The 20,055-nt window shown below is 36.2% G+C and overlaps 1 protein-coding gene across 3 annotated transcripts in view; it reads left to right on the top strand.

Moving 5' to 3' along the window:
* The window catches only part of UBR1 (ubiquitin protein ligase E3 component n-recognin 1), a 167,520-nt gene that overhangs the window by 51,992 nt on the left and 95,473 nt on the right, over positions 1–20,055 (top strand). For all 3 annotated transcript variants that reach the window (XM_082647339.1, XM_082647338.1, XM_082647340.1), the window contains 2 exons: positions 1,724–1,834; positions 14,342–14,472. In XM_082647339.1, the coding sequence (XP_082503465.1) occupies positions 1,724–1,834; positions 14,342–14,472 (242 nt within the window). The remainder of the gene's footprint in view (positions 1–1,723; positions 1,835–14,341; positions 14,473–20,055) is intronic.

Below are 20,055 nucleotides of genomic sequence, written 5' to 3'. Positions count from 1 at the left end.
TCCTGCTTTGTTTCAATGCTATTTATTAACTTTTCATTTGAGTCTATCATCTTGTAATTTAAAAAAATTCATTTCTGATATGATATCGTTTTCTTCCTGGTTTTTCCCCTTAGTTCACTCGAGTCTCATTTTATTTATTCCTATTTCTTTGTCCGTTTCTGTTCTTAGTTCTTATATTTATGATTAAAGGTGTTTAGTCTGATTAAGGGTTTTTAATGCTTGTTTGAGGCTGTGTAATTCAGTTTGGAGCATTGTATAGTTTTCTCCAGCTTCATAATTGGGTTTTGGCTCTTATTTGCATTTTTTGGCTTTTTTTTTTGCAATAGTTTTGTGTGGATATGGTGTACTTCTTTCTGTTCTTTTTCATTTCATGGATAGGTTTACAAGTGCTCTCTTCTGTCAGTTCTACCCTCTTCTCTGTTTTTTTTTTTTTTTTTGCGGTACGCGAGCCTCTCACTGTTGTGCTCTCTCCCGTTGCGGAGCACAGGCTCCGGACGCGCAGGCTCAGCGGCCATGGCTCACGGGCCCAGCAGCTCCGTGGCATGTGGGATCTTCCCAGACCGGGGCATGAACCTGTGTCCCCTGCATCGGCAGGCGGACTCTCAACCACTGCGCCACCAGGGAAGCCCCTAACTTATTTTATAGATGATATTGGTGATGGTGGTGAGGTGAGGGGAGGGTTTGGCATGTCTTGTTTCTCTCTTGTTTCATAGGATCCTTAAATTTTCTTTCTTATTTACTTCTTTCATTTACTGCCCCATCTATAATGGGTTACCACCTTTTTTAATGTATTTGATTTTCCTCCAAAAGTAATGCTTTTCTGAGGTGGCCACTTCTGGTCCTGTTTACTTTCAGTCTCTTTCCCTGTGAACCACCAAGTCCTAACCTGTGTTCAGTATTTGTCCCTTGGCATTGGGCTTTCTCTTCTGGAGTGTGATTTTGTTTGTGCTTGATCTAAGTCGTTTGTACCCCTCTGTTCTCTTTCATGGGGTCACTTAAGCTTCCCTCTCGTATTGTCTGTAACCACAGGCTTGAAGTGATAGGCAACAGGAACTCTGATAAAGCAAGTCATTTGAAGGTTGTGGTATTTATTTTTTGTCTCCTAGTAATCTTGCAGACATGAGTCATGTGTGGCTTTATTTGTTCTCCTTGTTAATTGTATGCTTTGGAGGGGGGAGATTTGGGGAAGATTCAAATTCAGGTCATTGTCATCCTTCTCTATCTAAATTAGGATATTTTAGATAATTTTTTTTTTTTTACAGGAACCCTCACAGGGACAATGTTGTGAATAAGTTTTAGTTGCTGTGGAACATCAGTATAGATGAAAATACTTTATACATGTCTTAAGTACTTACACAAGTATCATTATAATGATTTTTAAGAAGTTTGTTTAATCATAAAATCTACTGAAGCATTCTGGGTGAAGTATAGATTATTTTTTGCACACGTCACAACCTGTTCTCCATTAGTACAAAGTTTAAAAACTATTATTTAAAAACTTTGAATATGTTTCAAAAATATCAATTTTGAAGGTTCAGTTTTGTTGTGATTAAGGATTTTTTTTGGTTAACTAATCAAAATATTTTTTGATATATATCTATAACATTAAAGGCAATTAAGGTTGAAATAGAGGGAAACATTTATTATTTGAGTCATCTTTATCATTCTTCTTTGCTTTGTGATATGTTTTGAAATTAAGTCATACTCATTTTTCATTTATCAGATGCATACTTCTACTGGAGGAGGATTTTGTGACTGCGGAGACACAGAAGCATGGAAAACTGGCCCTTTTTGTATAAGTCATGAACCTGGAAGAGCAGGTACCACAAAAGAGGTAAGAATATTGCTATTTTTTTAATTGCTAACTATTTTAAGGTTGATGAAATTAAATAGACATAAATGTTATGTGTATGGGTTAAGCCGAATTCCATTGATAATCCTGATTTTTATGTTCTAATATTTAAATGTAAGGAGTTTTATTTGACTCTAGAGAATTTAAGTGTTTGATAATTATATTCCATATTTCTCTAAAGAAGGAATGAATTTACAATGAAAAGATGAACTTAGAATACTTTTTTGTTAAGCAATTTGATGAGTAAACAATATATTAACCTAAAAGAGCAAATGGAAGTAGTTATTAATAGATAGGAGAATATAATGAATTAGAAAACAGTAGAATTGACACATAAATTCCATAATTGCTTTTCTTAAAGAAAAAAACGTCAGCAAACTGATTGTCCACTATACGTCCTAATCAAGAAAAAAAACTGCGAGCAAGCCCAGATGTAGACCGTTAAAAAGGAATGGGAAAATAACCATAGAACTACAGATACAGAAGGATTGTAAAAGGCTCCTTATATGACTCTGAACAAATACATTTGAAAATAGATTCTTCTTTTATCAGACAGTATTAAGTGCCATAATTTATTCAAAAACATAGAAAACTTGAATAGGCAGTAACCATTGAAGAAATTTAGAAAATTGTCACAAGAAAGTACTTCCTAAAAAATGCCATGCTCTAATAGTTTTACAGAGGAATCCTTTTCAAAACTTAAGGAATAAATAGTTTTTGTACTCTTTAAACGGTTCCTGATAACTATAGCATTGAATACCCTTAGGGTATATATTTTGATCTCTTAAGTACCATTTCCCACTAAAAGAAATCAGGGCTTTTTGTAAAACTGCCTGATTCCACATGTGTGTTAGGGAATAGATAAGGTAGGCTTGTGAGGATGGGTTTGTGTCAAAACCTAAAACCCAGTTTGAAAAGGCTCCCACTGACCTGAGTTGGACAATTGGGGCATCAGAAAAACAATAATAAATAACCACTATGATTGATTGAATCATACTTAATATATAAAAATCCATGAGTTTCTAATAATGAAACTTACATAAGAACTAAATAGAATAAAACTTGTTTGTTGCCATGCAGTGGTTATTGTATCATTTCCTTACTCTAAAAACTGGTAATTGAAGGGAATGGACTAAACGTTTATTCTACCTTTACAACAGGAATTGTATTTCATTGTAAGCAAGTATCTCCAGTTCATGAGGTAAAGCTCTTCTTTCTACAGGAATGCTAGCTAATAGAGAAGGAATAATAGAATTAGAAAAATCAACATTTTGCAAACCCTAAGGAAATATTTGATTTAGACAAAGATCATTAATGGATGCTAAAACCCTTAAAACTTGAATTGATGAGGAACAATATGGGCATGGTTCTGAATTACCATCTCATAGATTACTTGCTAGTCATAAGGGAAAAAACAAAACTGTACAGTGAGGCGGGCAGGGGAGGGCATCATACTGTTGTCACCTGAAACCAGTCATCAGTATTAGCATCATCATGAATATTGGGTTGATATGGCATAATGAGCCTCCTCGTATGATGTAAAATACAGTACATAGTTTAACATCTGAAAATCAGTTAATGTAATACTATATAAATAGAATAAAAAACAAAGCCACATGATCATTTCTGTAGATGCAGCAAAAGCTTTTGACTAAATCCAACACACTTTCATGATAAGAAGACTTAAACTTATAGGGACTTCCCTGGTGGCACAGTGGTTAAGAATCGCCTGCCAGTGCAGGGGACACGGGTTGGAGCCCTGGTCTGGGAAGATCCCACCTGCTGTGGAGCAGCTAAGCCTGTGTGCCACAACTACCGAGCCTGCGCTCTAGAGCCCGCGAGCCACAACTACTGAGCCCACGTACCATAACTACTGAAGCCTGCATGCCTAGAGCCCGTGCTCTACAACAAGAGAAGCCATCGCAATGAGAAGCCCGCGTACCGCAACGAAGAGTAGCCCCCGCTTGCCTCAACTAGAGAAAGCCCGCACACAGCAACAAAGACCCAACGCAGCCAAAAATAAATGAATAAATAAATAAATAAATTTTAAAAAAGACGTAAACTTATAATAGAAGAGAACTTCCTTAACCTGATAGAGGGCATTTATGAAAAACTCACAACTATAATTATATTGTATACTTTCCCCCTAAGATCAGGAATAAGGCAGATTCTGCTTTTGCCACAGAGCATATCCATTCAATATTGTAGTGGAGGTTCTAGCTGGGGCAGTTAGGCAAGAAAAAGAAATAAAAAGCACCCAGATTGGAAAGGAAGAAGTAAAACTAGCTCTGTTTGCAGATGACATGATTTTGTATATAGAAAATCCTAAGGAATCCACTAAAACATTATTAGAACTAATAAATTCAGCACAGTTGCAGGATATGAGATAATTATACAAAATTACTTGTGTCTATGCATTAGTAATGAACAATACAAAAATGAAATTAAGAAAAAAGAAGTACAAAATTTATTTAATTTGAGAAGATATATGCACCCTTAATGTTCATTGCAGCATTATTTACAATAGCCAAGATATGGAATCAACCTGAGTGCCCATCAATAGCTGAATGGATAAAGAAGATGTGGTGTGTCTGTGTAAATATACACACATACACAAAATGGAATATTACTCAGCCATAAAAAATGAAATATTGCCATTTGAGACAAAATGGATAGACCTAGAGGTGTTATGCTAAGTGAAATAAATCAGACAAAGACAAATACTGTATGATTTCACTTATATGTGGAATCTAAAGAACAAAACAAATGAACAAACATAACAAAACAGAAACAGAGTCACAGATACAGAGAACAAGTGTTTGCTGGAGGGGATGGAGTTAGGGGGAGGAAAAAAATAGGTGAGGGAGGTTAAGAGGTACAAACTTTCCGTTACAAAATAGGTTATGGGTATGAAGTGTACAGTGTGGGGAGTATAGTCAGTAATTATATAGTATCTTTGTATGGTGATAGATGGTGACTAGACTTACAGTGACCATTTTGAAATGGTGACCATTTATTATCAAATATATATCAGATCACTATGTTGTATACCAGGAACTAACATAGTATTATAGGTCAACTATACTTCAAAAACAAACAAATAAATTCATAGAAAAAGAGATCAGATTTGTGGTATCAGAGGCAGGTGGTGGGAGGAGGGGGAATTGGATGAAGGTGGTCAAAAAAGTATAAACTTCTAAGATAAATAAGTACTGGGGTATAATGTACACCATGATTAAAATAATTAACACTGCTGTGTGTTATATGTGAAAGTTGTTAAGAGAATAAACTCTGAGTTCCCACCACAAGGAAAAAATATTTTTTCTTTTATTTTGTATCTATATGACTTGATGGATGTTGACTAAACTTATTGTGGTAATCATTTCATGATGTATTTAAGTCATATCATTATCCTGTACACCTTCAACTTATACAGTGCTATGTCAATTATATCTCAAAACTGGAAGAAAAAATATAAAAAGAAATAGATTCTAATGTTGTTTATGTAAAACAATAAATTCAAATGGACTCTTCTGATTGAATTTGGATAAATTTTAATTAAAGAGGAACATTTTGGGACTGAGGCTTTGTCCAGTTATAAAGATTTGCACAGAAATCATGTAACAAATAATTGGGCATGGCATAAACTGTCTTGTTTTAACAAGACAATTTTTGGCAAACCTAAATATTTTCACAAGAATATATTTTTTTACTTGCATTAAAACATTTTTAGTATTTACTTTGTACTTATGGTCATTGACAGACTTTTGTTGAATATCCACTCCTTCAACATGTACAGTTTCTAAGGACAGTGTTGCATTTTTCTAATTGTTTCTCAGTGTCCCAGATTTAGGGAAGCAGATTTACAAAGATTTTACTTAAGTGCTGTTGTGTCACAGTTCTGGATTTAGTGCAGGCATATTTAGATGTGATCAGATCTTAACTTGTGCTAACATGTGCATGTCTTGATACTTCAAATCAACTCAGTTATATATAAAAGTAACGGGAAGAAAAATAAATTGGGACCCGGGGCTTACCTCAGAATTTATCTGACCTAAGGAAGAGAAAAGTAGTCATTTTAAAGTGTTCATTGCATCCTTTTGTATCTAGGGGATGAGCATGCAGGGGCTGAAAGCTTCGTTGCCTGGAAAGAATTTAGCAGTAGTAGATCTTTTATGTATTTAGAGACATCTGTGTGTATTTCTCTGGAAGCCTATGGGAGATTTTTTGTTTGTTTGTTTGTTTTTATGGAGGCTTTGTTACGTAGCACGATTAGTTAAATCATTGGCCATTGGCAATTGATTCAACCTCTAGCCCCTCTGGGGTTGGGGATGGGACTGAAAGTTGCAGCCTTCTAATCACAAGGTTGGGTCTCCAGGCAACCAGCCCGCATCCTTAGGTGCTTTCTAAAAGTCACCTCATAAACATAACAAAAGACAGCCCCCACTTCTTCACTTGGGAAATTCCAAGGGTTTTAGGAGCTCTGTGCCAGAAACTGGGATGAAGATATTTCTTATTATAGATCACAGTATTAAAGGCCATGCTCCCCAAATTCAGCTACACATTCAGTACAGTTCCCCAGCTGGAAATTTTTTTTAGGTAATTGATAAGATGGCTCTAAAATTCATATGAAATTGTAAGGGACCCACAATAGCCAAAACAACCCTGGAAAAGAAGAACAAAGTTGGAGGACTCACACATCCCTCTTTTAAAACTTAATACAAAGCAACAGTAATCAAGACAGTGTGGTACTGGCATAATGATAAAAATATAGATTAACAGAATAGATTTGAAATCCCAGAAATAAACCCACATGTCTGTGGTCAGCCATTTTTCAACAAGAGTACCAAGACCATTCACTAGGGTAAGAATAATCTTTTTACCAAATAGGACTGGGACAACTGGATATCCACATGCAAAAGAATGAATCTGGACCCCTAACTCACACCAACCACAAAAATTAACTCAGAATGGATCAAAGACCTAAAAATAAGAGCAAAAACGATAAAACTCTTACAAGAAAACATAGGGATAAATCTTTATTACCTTGGATTTGGCAATAGATTCATAGATGTAACACCAAAAGCATTAGTAATAAAAGAAAAAAAACCTTAAATTGAACTTCATCAAAGTTAAACACTATTGGGCTTCCCTGGTGGCGCAGTGGTTGAGAGTCCGCCTGCCAATGCAGGGGACACGGGTTCGTGCCCCGGTCCGGGAAGATCCCACATGCCGTGGAGCGGCTGGGCCCGTGAGCCATGGCCACCGAGCCTGCGCGTCTGGAGCCTGTGCTCCGCAACAGGAGAGGCCACAACAGTGAGAGGCCCGCGTACCGCAAAAAAAAAAAAAAAAAAAAAAATTAAACACTTTTATGTTCCAAAGGACACTACCAAGAAAGTGAGAAGATAGTACACAGAATGAGAGAGAGATATTTGCAAGTCATATTATTCGGTAAAAGGAACTGGTATGTTGAACTTACAAAGAACTCTTAAAACTTTAAAATAAAAAGACAACCCAGTTTTTTTTTTCTTTTTTTTTAGTGGTGACATTTTATTATTTTATTTTATTTCATTTCATTTCACTGTGTGACTTGCAGGATCTTAGTTCCCCAACCAGGGGTTGAACCTGTGCCCTCTACAGTTAAAGCGCGGAGTCCTAACCACTGGACAGCCGGGGAATTCTTCACATCCCAGTTTTTAAAATGGGCAAAGGATCTGAATATGAATTTTTTCAGAGAATATACAAAATAACCAATAAGCACATGAAAAGATGCTCAACATCATAAGTCATTAGAGAAATGCAAACCAAAACCATAATGAAATACTTCTTAATACCCGCTAATGGCTATAATCAAGAAGCAGGTAATAACAAGTGTTATTCGAACCCTCAGACACTGCTGGTGGAAATGTAAAATGGTGCACCCACTTTGGAAAGAGGCAGTTCTTCAACCTGTGAAATGTAGAGTTACTACATGCCCCAGCAATTGTACTCCTAGACAGACTCAAAATAATTGAAAACAGGTGTTCAAATAATTATTTATACATGAAAGTTCATAGCATTATTCATAATAGTGTTATTATTATAATAAAACAGTGTTATACAAAAATAGAATAGTATTATTATTCTTAATAAAAATCAGAAACAATCCAAATGTTCATCAGCTGATAAATGGATAAGCAAATGTGGTTAGGTTATATCCATTACAGTGGAATATTATTTGGTTATAAAGGGGAATAAAGTGCTGAAACATACTTCAATTTAGAGGAACTCTCTGAAAACATTATGCTAAGTGAAAGAAGCCAGTTACAAAAGACCACATATTACATGATTTCAGTTATATGAAATGTCCAGAATAGAACATCCGTAGGGACAAAAACTAGATTAGTGATTTTTTAGGTCTATGAGGATGGAGACCTTGTGGGTGTGATCATTAAAGGTTTTTTGTATTTTTTTTTTTTTTTTTTTGCAGTATGCGGGCCTCTCACTGTTGTGGTCTCTCCCGTTGCGGAGCACAGGCTCCGGACGCGCCGGCTCAGCGGCCATGGCTCACGGGCCCAGCTGCTCTGCGGCATGTGGGATCTTCCCAGACCGAGGCACGAACCCGTGTCCCCTGCACTGACAGGCGGACTCTCAACCACTGCGCCACCAGGGAAGCCCTTGTATGTTTTTTTGAGTTGATGAAAATGTTCTAAAACTGACTGTGGTAATAGCTGCACATAAAAACCATTGAATAGTATATTTTTAGTGAATTATATGGTATGTGAATTTATCTCAAGCTGCTAAGAAATTGAAGTACATAGTCTTACTAATGACATATTCTTGCTAAAAATGTTTTACCTGAACTTAATAAAGCCTTGAGATCTAACTTCTAGTTTATAGGAAATACAGGGGAGAGATGAACAAGATAAAGAATACCGCAAGGAAAATAAATATAATATATAGGACATTTCAAGATAAATCTAGAATGTAGGACTTTTTATAGGAAAAATTGGCCTGACCTCAGTCATGAAGAACAAAAGTCAAGGGGTGGGCATGAGAGATTCATTTAGATGTAAATGACTTGAGGCATAACCAAATGTGATAGACATTTGGGGAATAATTAGGAAACTTGAATATGGTCAAGATATCAGATAATACTTAAAAGTTATTGTTAATGTTATTAGATTATAATAAGGATATTAAGATTATATAAGGAAATGTCCATGTTAAATACATATTAAAGGGCTTCCCTGGTGGCGCAGTGGTTGAGAGTCCGCCTGCCGATGCAGGGGACACGGGTTTGTGCCCCGGTCCAGGAAGATCCCACATGCCGCGGAGCGGCTGGACCCGTGAGCCATGGCCGCTGAGCCTGCACGTCCGGAGCCTGTGCTCCGCAACAGGAGAGGCCACAACAGTGAGAGGCCCGCGTACCACAAAAAATCAATCAATCAATCAATCAATAAATATTAAAGTATTTAGGAGTAAAATATCATGATGACTATTTTTTACCTTAAAATAAGCAATAAAAAAGGAAGCATATATGGAAAAAAGAGTTACTAAATTTAGGTAAAATTTGTTTTTATTATACCGGTTTCTCTGTTTCTCTGTATTTAAAAAAAAGATAAAAAATAAATAAAAATCACTCGATTACTTAAACACTACACAAATAACAAAAACATACAAATTATTCCTGAACACAGAGGGCAGAAGAGGGAAATTTTCCAAATTTGTTATATAAAGCCAACATTATGTTGACTTCAGATCTGACATAATATGGAATTTATAAATCAGTTGTATTAATAATTGTTATGCTGAAAGCCTAAATAAAACTAACAGGTAAAATCAAGTTTGACAGAATAATATAATCATGCCTACATTCCTAGAATGAACTGTTTTTGGAATTCATCTGTGAAACTGTTTATGCCTGGCACTTTTTGGGAAAGTAGCTCTTTGATAAGATTTTCAGTTTCTTCCAGAATTATTGGCCTCAAATCAAAAGCTGTTAATCATGCTTGATGATGAAGCACTAGTGTATTCCCATTATAGATAGAGACAGGATAAGGAAATTCACTATTGCTCTTATTATTTACCGCTATTCTGGAAGTCAGTCAAATAGACAAACAGAATGAACTAAAATACATAAATATTGGAGAGGAGGCAAAATAGTCATGATTTATACCTTGACAACCCAAGAAAATTAACTGAAAAAGAATTAGAAACTATAGTAGAGTTTAGTTAGGTTGTTAGTTATGGAACTTACATACTAAAAATCATAGTTTAATGTATTCAACAAAATTTTTTTTTCAGGCAAGTCACTTTATTTATTTATTTACATATACATGTATCTATTCTTTTTCAAATTCTTTTTGCACTTAGGTTGTTATAGAAAAAATATTTCTTGAATGCCCTTAAAAGCAATAGCTTTTAGAAAATGTAGTGAAAGAAAAGATCCCATTTACTATACCATCAAAAAAAATAAAATACCTAGGGAAAAAACCAAGAAGAAATCTGCCAGGTCTGTTTTAAGAAAACTTTAAAACTATACTCCTGTAGGAGTATGGGCATGTAAGAAAAAAAAAAAAATCAGAAGACACATTTCATTCTTGGATTGGAAGGTTCAGTATTACAAATGATAAAAGTTTTTCCAAAATTAGTCCATAAATTCATTATATTCCCAATCAGAATAACAGCCAAATTCTCTTTTGGAACTTGACAAAAGTAATCAGAAGTTCTTCTGGAAAAATTTATGAGAATTGCCAGGAAAAACTGAAGAGTTATGAGTGTGAATAGATCCAACAGATTTTAAATGTATTAAAGAGCCATAGTAATCCAGACAATGTGACAGTTGGGACTAAAATTCAGATCTTTAGAATCTGGGCTCTAGCACATTTTTTTTTTTTAACCTTGAATTTGGAAATAATTTCAAATTTGTAAAAAGTTGCAAAAATAGAGTACAAAGAATATTCATATACTCTTTACCCATTCACCTATCGTTAACATATACCTTATTGTTCAGCACTCTATTTTTATTTATTTATTTTTTAAAAAATATTTATTTATTTATTTTGGCTGCTCTGGGTCTTAGTTGTGGCATTTGGGATCTTTAGGTGCGGCATGCAGACTCTTAGTTGTGGCATGCGTTCAGGATCTAGTTCCCCAACCAGGAATCGAACCCAGGCCCCCTGCATTGGGAGTGCAGAGTCTTACCCACTGGACCACGAGGAAGTCCCTCAGCCCTCTATTTTTAGATTGCCTCTTCTCTCTTACTCATTTATTTGTCCTGATTCCAAATGATTATTCCTTCATTTGACAAATAAAAAATTTGCTTGATTAAATATCACCAGATGTCCCTTTCTATTCATTCTCTTGTTTCTGGTTTCTTTCTTTTTTTTTTTTTTTTAATAAATTTATTTATTTATTTTTGGCTGCATTGGGTCCTCATTGCTGCACACAGGCTTTCTCTTGTTGGGGCGAGGAGGGGCTACTCTTCATTGTGGTGTGTGGGCTTCTCATTGGGGTGGCTTGTCTCTGTTGCAGAGCAAAGGCTAGAGGTGCGCAGGCTTCAGTAGTTGTGGCTCACAGGCTCTAGAGTGCAGGCTCAGTAGTTGTGGCGCACAGGCTTAGTTGCTCCATGGCATGTGGGATCTTCCCGGACCAGGGCTCGAACCTGTGTCCCCTGCATTGGCAGGCGAATTCTTAACCACTGTACCACCAGGGAAGTCCCTCTTGTGTCTGTTTTAAGAACCCTTTTCATTCTGATTATTTCCATTTCCTCCTCTGATATTTTTTTAAAGGGTATTGGAATATTTTAGCATATAGTCAGAGGGCTTTGTGGCTTGATTTTTATATCCTCATCATTCCATAACTAATCATTCTAGAAAATTGTTTTTGTACTGTTTTGTGTTAAGTAGCTGAAGAATCCTTGGGAGTTAAATTGCTCATTGAGTTTACAAAACTAGCCTCCCTCTTCCTATATCATGGGATTCCAGTCTGTTGGTGGTTTTCCTGAGTCATATGGCCTCAGTACACTGAATTTAGTCCTGAACTAACCTGATCTTCTTGGATTTCTTTGGCTTTCTAATTAGATTCCAAAGGTAGTTGGTCATTCAGTCTTATTCTGAAGGTAAATCTGGATATTCTGCAATGACTCTAGATCTGATTCATGATCTAGATGTGAGAGAAGGACACTTATGGCTAGCATATAACTAATCAATTGCCACCCAACAGTCCTTTGTACTTCGCATTTGTTTCATCTCTGCTTTGGTGAATGTGAAATCCATACTCTGCCAGGCGTGTGGCATTGTGCCAACCATAATAGGGATTTACCAAACGTAATTAGACGTGGCTGATACTAATCAGCCCATCATCCAGCATTTGGCAGTATCTCTTAAAGTGTATTTAAGAGAAGTTTCTTTCTAGTCCTGCAGTACATTTCTGGGTTAATTTTTAAGGTTTTTTAAAATCTATTTTGATTATCACCCTTTTGTTCCCTCTAATGGACCTTCTTATTTTCTAAGCTATAAATGATTTATTTTAAAGTTTCTTCTGTACTTGGACTTCCCTGCTGGCGCAGTGGTTAAGAATCTGCCTGCCAGTGCAGGGGACATGGGTTCTATCCCTGGTCCGGGAAGATCCCACATGTCCTGGAACAACTAAGCCTGTGCACCACAACTACTGAGCCTGCGTTCTGGAGCCCGTGAGCCACAAGTACTGAGCCCACGCTCCACAATTCCTGAAGCCCGTGTGCTTTAGGGCCCGTGCTCCACAACAAGAGAAGCCACCACAATGAGAAGCCCGCGTGCTGCAATGAAGAGTAGCCCCTGCTCGCCACAACTAGAGAAATCCCGCGTGCAGCAACGAAGACCCAACACAACCAAAAAATAAATTAAAAAAAAAAAAGTTTCTTCTGTACTTACCAGACCTCTTCTGAAGAACTTAGCCTCTGATTGATACAGTATGGAAGTAATGAGTAGATTCTCTTAACTCTTTAATTCAGACTACTTTTCTGAGGAATTGAAAGGAAATATTGAGCTAAAAAAGGTAACAAATAGGAACATAGTGGATTAATATTGCTCTTAGTACCTTTGGCACTCTATTTTCTCTCTCTCTAGCAAAAGCTTCTGAGCAAAATCTCCAGAGGAAAGGTGACATATTGAGGAGATGGTAGAAATTAAAATAATAAAGCATTGGGGAGTGAGAAAGAATAGATGCAAAAGAATAAATGTGTAGGTTAATGTTTTCGTCACCACAGAATAAAATACAATTCATTAGTACGGTCTATAGCAGGCAGGTTAAAATTGAATATTAAAAGCATTGTACTGAATTTCTAGTGGATTGTGTGTGTGTGTGTGTGTGTGTGTGTGTGTCTTAAAGAGCTACTATGTTTCTTTTCCTGCTTACTGCTTTGTTTAAACATCTTATTGGGCTGTAACTTGCATAATGTATTAAAGAATTCACCCATTTAAAGTATAACTTCAGTGCTTTTTTAACATGTACTTCATTCTTTTTTTTATGACCAAATAATATTCCATTGTATGGATTACATACCATTTTATTTATCCGTTCTTCAGTTTATGGAAATTTAGGTCGTTTCCACTTTCTGGCTATTATGAGTAATGCTGCTACAAATATTTGTGTACAAGTTTTTGTGCAGATATATGTTTTCATACTTCTTGGATAGATATCTAGGAGTAGAATTGCTGGGTCATATGGTAACTATACTTAACATTTTGAGCATCTCTCAGACTGTTTTCCAAATTGAACCATTTTACATTTCCACCAGCAGTGCATAGGGTTCAAATATCTCCACATCCTGGCCAATACTTATTGTTATCTCCCTTTTTGATTATAGACACCTTAGCAAGTATGAAGAGGTATCTCATTGTGGTTTTGATTTGCATTTCCATAATGGTTTATGACATAGAGCATTTAAATGTGTTTTTTTTTAGCTAATTGGTTTGAACAAGGCTTTTATTAAGGAAGTTGTATTTTGTAATGAAATTAACATTTTTTTCCCCCCATGGGAGTCAAAAGCCCAGATTTTAGTCTTGCTTTTTATATCTGTTTAGAGGTTCTTTGACCTTGGATGGGACCTTTATCTTTTAAATGCCTTTAATTTTCTGCCTTAACAGAGTGGCTATAAGGATCAGTTGAAATAAATTAGTGAGAAGTTTTTGTCAGCTGGAGGGGATAACCACTCCCTATAACTCATTGTTCTCTGATGATATAATTATTCAGGCAGGGAAGAACATTCATAATGAAGAGCATCATAAAGGAGACCTCTGTGGTTTTGCCTTCTTGCCTTTCTGTCATCTGTAGCACCAACTTGGCCACAAGGAGTTAAGCTAAACCGATGTGAATAGCAGCATCTTGAGTTGAAGTTAAATTCATTCCTGGAGGATGGTGTAAATGAACTCATTGAAATTGTTGCTATAAATTAATAACATTATCTTTCTCATCCACTTACTTGTATACAACATTGGTAGTATGTTTTTCTATACTTTCTTGCAGAACTTACGCTGTCCGTTGAATGAAGAGGTAATTGACCAAGCCAGGAAAATATTCCCTTCAGTGATAAAATACATTGTAGAAATGACTGTATGGGAAGAGGAAAAAGAACTGCCTCCTCAACTCCAGATAAGGTGGGGGATTTTTTAAAAGGGAGAAGTTTTCATGATGGTTATTTATATTGCAAAACGGGTGTTTGAAAAATGTCTTTGTTGTTATTTACTGCTTTAACTTAACTATCATTATGAAGATTTTATAGAGAATTGCCTTATTGAAATACTTCCAAAATGCCCATTTATATGAGATGGTCTCTTAAGACACTATACAGAAGTTAAGCCAAAGGAAGAGCCTAATCAGGAGCTTCAGATTTTTAAGAAAACACATTTTGGGGGTCTTGTTCTAAATGATTTACAAGGTCCTAACAGCCATTCATCCCAGTAGGGAGTAAATTGCCCAGTGTGATACTGGCCTGGACCAACTTCCAGGTTCTCTGAGAGGTTTGTGAACAAAGGTGGGGACTTCGGAATACTGTGTCTCCCTTTAGTCCAAGTCTTTAGCTATTTTCTTGATCAGAAGTTTTGATGGGAGCCACATTCACAGAAAAACAGACGAGATGAAAAGGCAGAGGGCTATGTACCAGATGAAGGAACAAGATAAAACCCCAGAAAAACAACTAAATGAAGTGGAGATAGGCAACCTTCCAGAAAAAGAATTCAGAATAATGATAGTGAAGGTGATCCAAGACCTTGGAAAAAGAATGGATGCAGAGATCGAGAAGATGCAAGAAATGTTTAACGAAGACCTAGAAGAATTAAAGAACAAATAAAAAGAGATGAACAGTACAATAACTGAAATGAAAACTACACTAGAAGGAATCAATAACAGAATAACTGAGGCAGAAGAACGGATAAGTGACCTGGAATACAGAATGGTGGAATTCACTGCTGTGGAACAGAATAAAGAAAAAAAGAATGAAAAGAAATGAAGACAACCTAAGAGACCTCTGGGACAACATTAAATGCAACAACATTTGCATTATAGGGGTCCCAGAAGGAGAAGAGAGAGAGAAAGGATCCGAGAAAATATTTGAAGAGATTATAGTCAAAAACTTCCCTAACATGGGAAAGGAAAGAGCCACCCAAATCCAGGAAAGGCAGAGAGTCCCATACAGGATAAACCCAAGGAGAAACACACTGAGACACATAGTAATCAAATTGGCAAAAATTAAAGACAAAGAAAAATTATTGGAAGCAGCAAGGGAAAAACAACAAATAACATACAAGGGAATTCCTATAAGGTTAACAGCTGATTTCTCAGCAGAAACTCTACAAGCCAGAAGAGAGTGGCATGATATACTTAAAGTGATGAAAGGGAAGAACCTACAACCAAGATTACTCTACCCAGCAAGGATCTCATTCACATTTGATGGAGAAATCAAAAGCTTTACAGACAAGCAAAAGCTAAGAGAATTCAGCACCACCAAACCAGCTCTACAACAAATGCTAAAGGAACTTCTCTAAGTGGGAAACACAAGAGAAGAAAAGGACCTACAAAAACAAACCCAAAACAATTAAGAAAATGGTCATAGGAACATGCATATCAATAATTACCTTAAATGTGAATGGATTAAATACTACAACCAAAAGACACAGGCTCGCTGAATGGATACAAAAACAAGACCCATACATACGCTGTCTACAAGAACCCACTTCAGACATAGGGACACATACAGACTGAAAGTGAGGGGATGGAAAAAGATATTCCATGTAAATGGAAATCTAAAGAAAGCTGGAGTAGCAATACTCATATCAGATAAAATAGACTTTAAAATAAAGAATGTTACAAGAGACAACGAAGGCCACTACATGATGATCAAAGGATCGATCCAAGAAGAAGATATAACAATTATAAATATATATGCACCCAACATAGGAGCACCTCAATACTTAAGGCAACTGCTAACAGCTCTAAAAGAGGAAATCGACAGTAACACAATAATAGTGAGGGACTTTAACACCTCATTAACACCAATGGACAGGCCATTCAAACAGAAAATTAATAAGGAAACCCAAGCTTTAAATGACACAATAGACCAGATAGATTTAATAGACATTTATAGGACATTCCATCCAAAAACAGCAGATTACACTTTCTTCTCAAGTGCACATGGAACATTCTCCAGGATAGATCACATCTTGGGTCACAAATCAAGCCTAAATAAATTTAAGAAAATTGAAATCATATCAAGCATCTTTTCTGACCACAACGCTATGAGATTAGAAATCAGTTATAGGGGAAAAAAACGTAAAAAGCACAAACACATGGAGGCTAAACACTACGTTACTAAATAACCAAGAGATCACTGAGGAAATCAAAGCGGAAATCAAAAAATACCTAGAGACAAGTGACAATGAAAACACGATGATCCAAAACCTATGGGAGGCAGCAAAAGCAGTTCTAAGAGGGAAGTTTATAGCTATACAAGCCCACCTCAAAAACAAGTAACAATATAACATTACACCTAAAGGAGCTAGAGAAAGAAGAACAAACCAAACCCAAAGTTAGCAGAAGGAAAGAAATCATAAAGATCAGAGCAGAAATAAATGAAATAGAAACAAAGAAAACGATAGCAAAGATCAATAGAACTAAAAGCTGGTTCTTTGAGAAGATAAACAAAATTGATAAACCATTAGCCAGACTCATCAAGAAAAAGAGGAAGAGGACTCAAATCAATAAAATTAGAAATGACAAAGGAGAAATCACAACTGACATGGCAGAAATACAAAGAATTATAAGAGATTACGACAAACAACTATGCCAATAAAATAGACAACCTAGAAGAAATGGACAAATTCTTAGAAAGGTATAACCTTCCAAAACTGAACCAGGAAGAAATAGAAAATATGAACAGACCAATCACAAGTAATGAAGTTGAAACTGTGATTAAAAATCTTCTAACAAACGTCCAGGACCAGATGGTTTCACACGTGAATTTTGTCAGACATTTAGAGAAGAGCTAACACCCATCCTTCTCAAACTCTTCCAAAAAATAGCAGAGGAAGGAAAGCTCCAAAACTCATTCTATGAGGCCACCATCACCCTGATACCAAAACCAGACAAAGATACTACAAAAAAAGAAAATTACAGACCAATATCACTGATGAATATAGATGCAAAAATCCTCAACAAAATACTAGCAAACAGAATCCAAAAATACATAAAAGTGGGATTTATCCCAGGGATGCAAGGATACTTCAATATACGCAAATTAATCAATGTGATACAGCATATTAGCAAATTGAAGTGGGATCAAGTGGGATTTATCCCAGGGATGCAAGGATACTTCAATATACGCAATATATCCCAGGGATGCAAGGATATACGCAATATATCCCAGGGATGCAAGGATATACGCAATATATCCCAGGGATGCAAGGATATACGCAATATATCCCAGGGATGCAAGGATACTTCAATATACGCAAATTAATCAATGTGATACAGCATATTAGCAAATTGAAGAATAAAAACCATATGATCATCTCAATAGATGCAGAAAAAGCTTGTGACAAAATTCAACACCACTTATGATAAATATTTTCCAGAAAGTGGGCATAGAGGGAACTACCTCAACATAATAAAGGCCATATACTACAAACCCACAGCAAACATCATTCTCAATGGTGAAAAACTGAAAGCATTTCCTCTAAGATGAGGAATGAGACAAGGATGTCCACCCTCACCACTATTATTCAACATAATTTTGGAAGTCCTAGCCAAGGCAATCAGAGAAGAAAAAGAAATAAAAGGAATACAAATTGGAAAAGAAGAAGTAAAACTGTCACCGTTTGCAGATGACATGATAGTATACATAGAGAATCCTAAAGATGCCACCAGAAAACTATTAGAGCTAATTAATGTATTTGGTAAAGTTGCAGGATACAACATTAATGCACAGAAATCTCTTGCATTCGTATACACATCATCCTATACAATGATTTTTCATCATTCCTTCAGATGATGAAAAATCTGAAAGAGAAATTAAGAAACACTCCCATTTACCATTGCAACAAAAAGAATAAAATACCTAGGAATAAACTGACCTAGGGAGACAAAAGACCTGTATGCAGAAAACTATAAGGCACTGTTGAAAGAAATTAAAGATGATACCAAAAGATGGAGAGATATTCCATGTTCTTGGATTGGAAGAATCAATACTGTGAAAATGACTATACTACCCAAAGCAATCTACAGATTCAATGCAATCCTTGTCAAATTACCAATGGCATTTTTTACAGAACTAGAACAAAAAACCTTAAATTTTGTATGGAGATACAGAAGACCCCAAATAGCCAAAGCAGTCTTGAGGGAAAAAAGCAGAGCTGGAAGAATCAGACTCCCTGACTTCAGACTAGACTACAAAGCTACAGTAATCAAGACAATATGGTACTGGCACAAAAACAGAAACATAGATCAATGAAACAGGATAGAAAGCCCAGAGATAAACCCATGCAACCTATTGTCAACTAATCTATGACAAAGGAGGCAAGGATATACAATGGAGAAAAGAGAGTCTCTTCAATAAGTTGTACTGGGGAAACTAGACAGCTACATGTAAAAGAATGAAATTAGAACACTCCCTAACACCATACACAAAATTAAACTCAAAATGGATTAGAGACCTAAATGTAAGACTGGACACTGTAAAACTCTTAGAGGAAAACATAGGAAGAACACTCTTTGGCATAAATCACAGCGAGATCTTTTTTGATCCACCTCCTAGAGTAATGGAAATAAAAACAAAAATAAACAAATGGGACCTAATGAAACTTAAAAGCTTTTGCAAAGCAAAGGAAACTACACACAAGTCGAAAAGACAACCCTCAGAATGGGAAAACATACTCGTAGACAAATCAACAAAGTATTAATCTCCAACATATATAAACAGCTCATGCAGCTCAATATTAAAAAAACAAACAACCCAATCAAAAAATGGGCAGAAGACCTAAATAGACATTTCTCCAAAGAGGACATACAGGTGGCTAAGAAGCACATGAAAAGCTGCTCAATATCACTAATCATTAGAGAAATGCAAATCAAAACTACAATGAGGTATCACCTGATACCAGTCAGAATGGGCATCATCAGAAAATCTACAAACAACAAATGCTGGAGAGGGTGTGGAGAAAAGGCGGCCCTCTTGCACTGTTGGTGGGAATGTAAATTGATACAGCCACTATGGAGAACAGTATGGAGGTTCATTAAAAAACTGAAAATAGAATTACCATATGACCCAGCAATCCCACTACTGGGCATATACCCAGAGAAAACCATAATTCAGAAAGACACATGCGCCCCAATGTTCAGTGCTGCACTATTTCCAGTAGCCAGGTTATGGAAGCAACCTAAATGCCCATCGACAGACGAATGGATAAAGAAGATGTGGTACCTGTATGCAATGGAATATTACACAGCCATAAAAAGGAACGAAATTGGGTCATTTGTGGAGACGTGGGTGAATCAAGAGACTATCATAGAGAGTGAAGTAAGTCAGAAAGAGAAAAACAAATATGGTATATTAACGCATATCTGTGGAACCTAGAAAAATGATAGAGATGAACCGGTTTGCAGGGCAAAAATAGAGACACAGATGTAGAGAACAAACGTATGGACACCAAGGGGGGAAAGCAGCTGGGAGTGGGGGAATGGTGTGATGA

This window comes from Grampus griseus (genome assembly GCF_964374135.1).
Source record: "Grampus griseus genome assembly, chromosome: 2".
Classification (NCBI taxonomy): domain Eukaryota; kingdom Metazoa; phylum Chordata; class Mammalia; order Artiodactyla; family Delphinidae; genus Grampus; species Grampus griseus.
The sequence above is the reverse complement of the archived record's forward strand: the minus strand, read 5'-3'. Positions and strand labels throughout refer to the sequence as shown.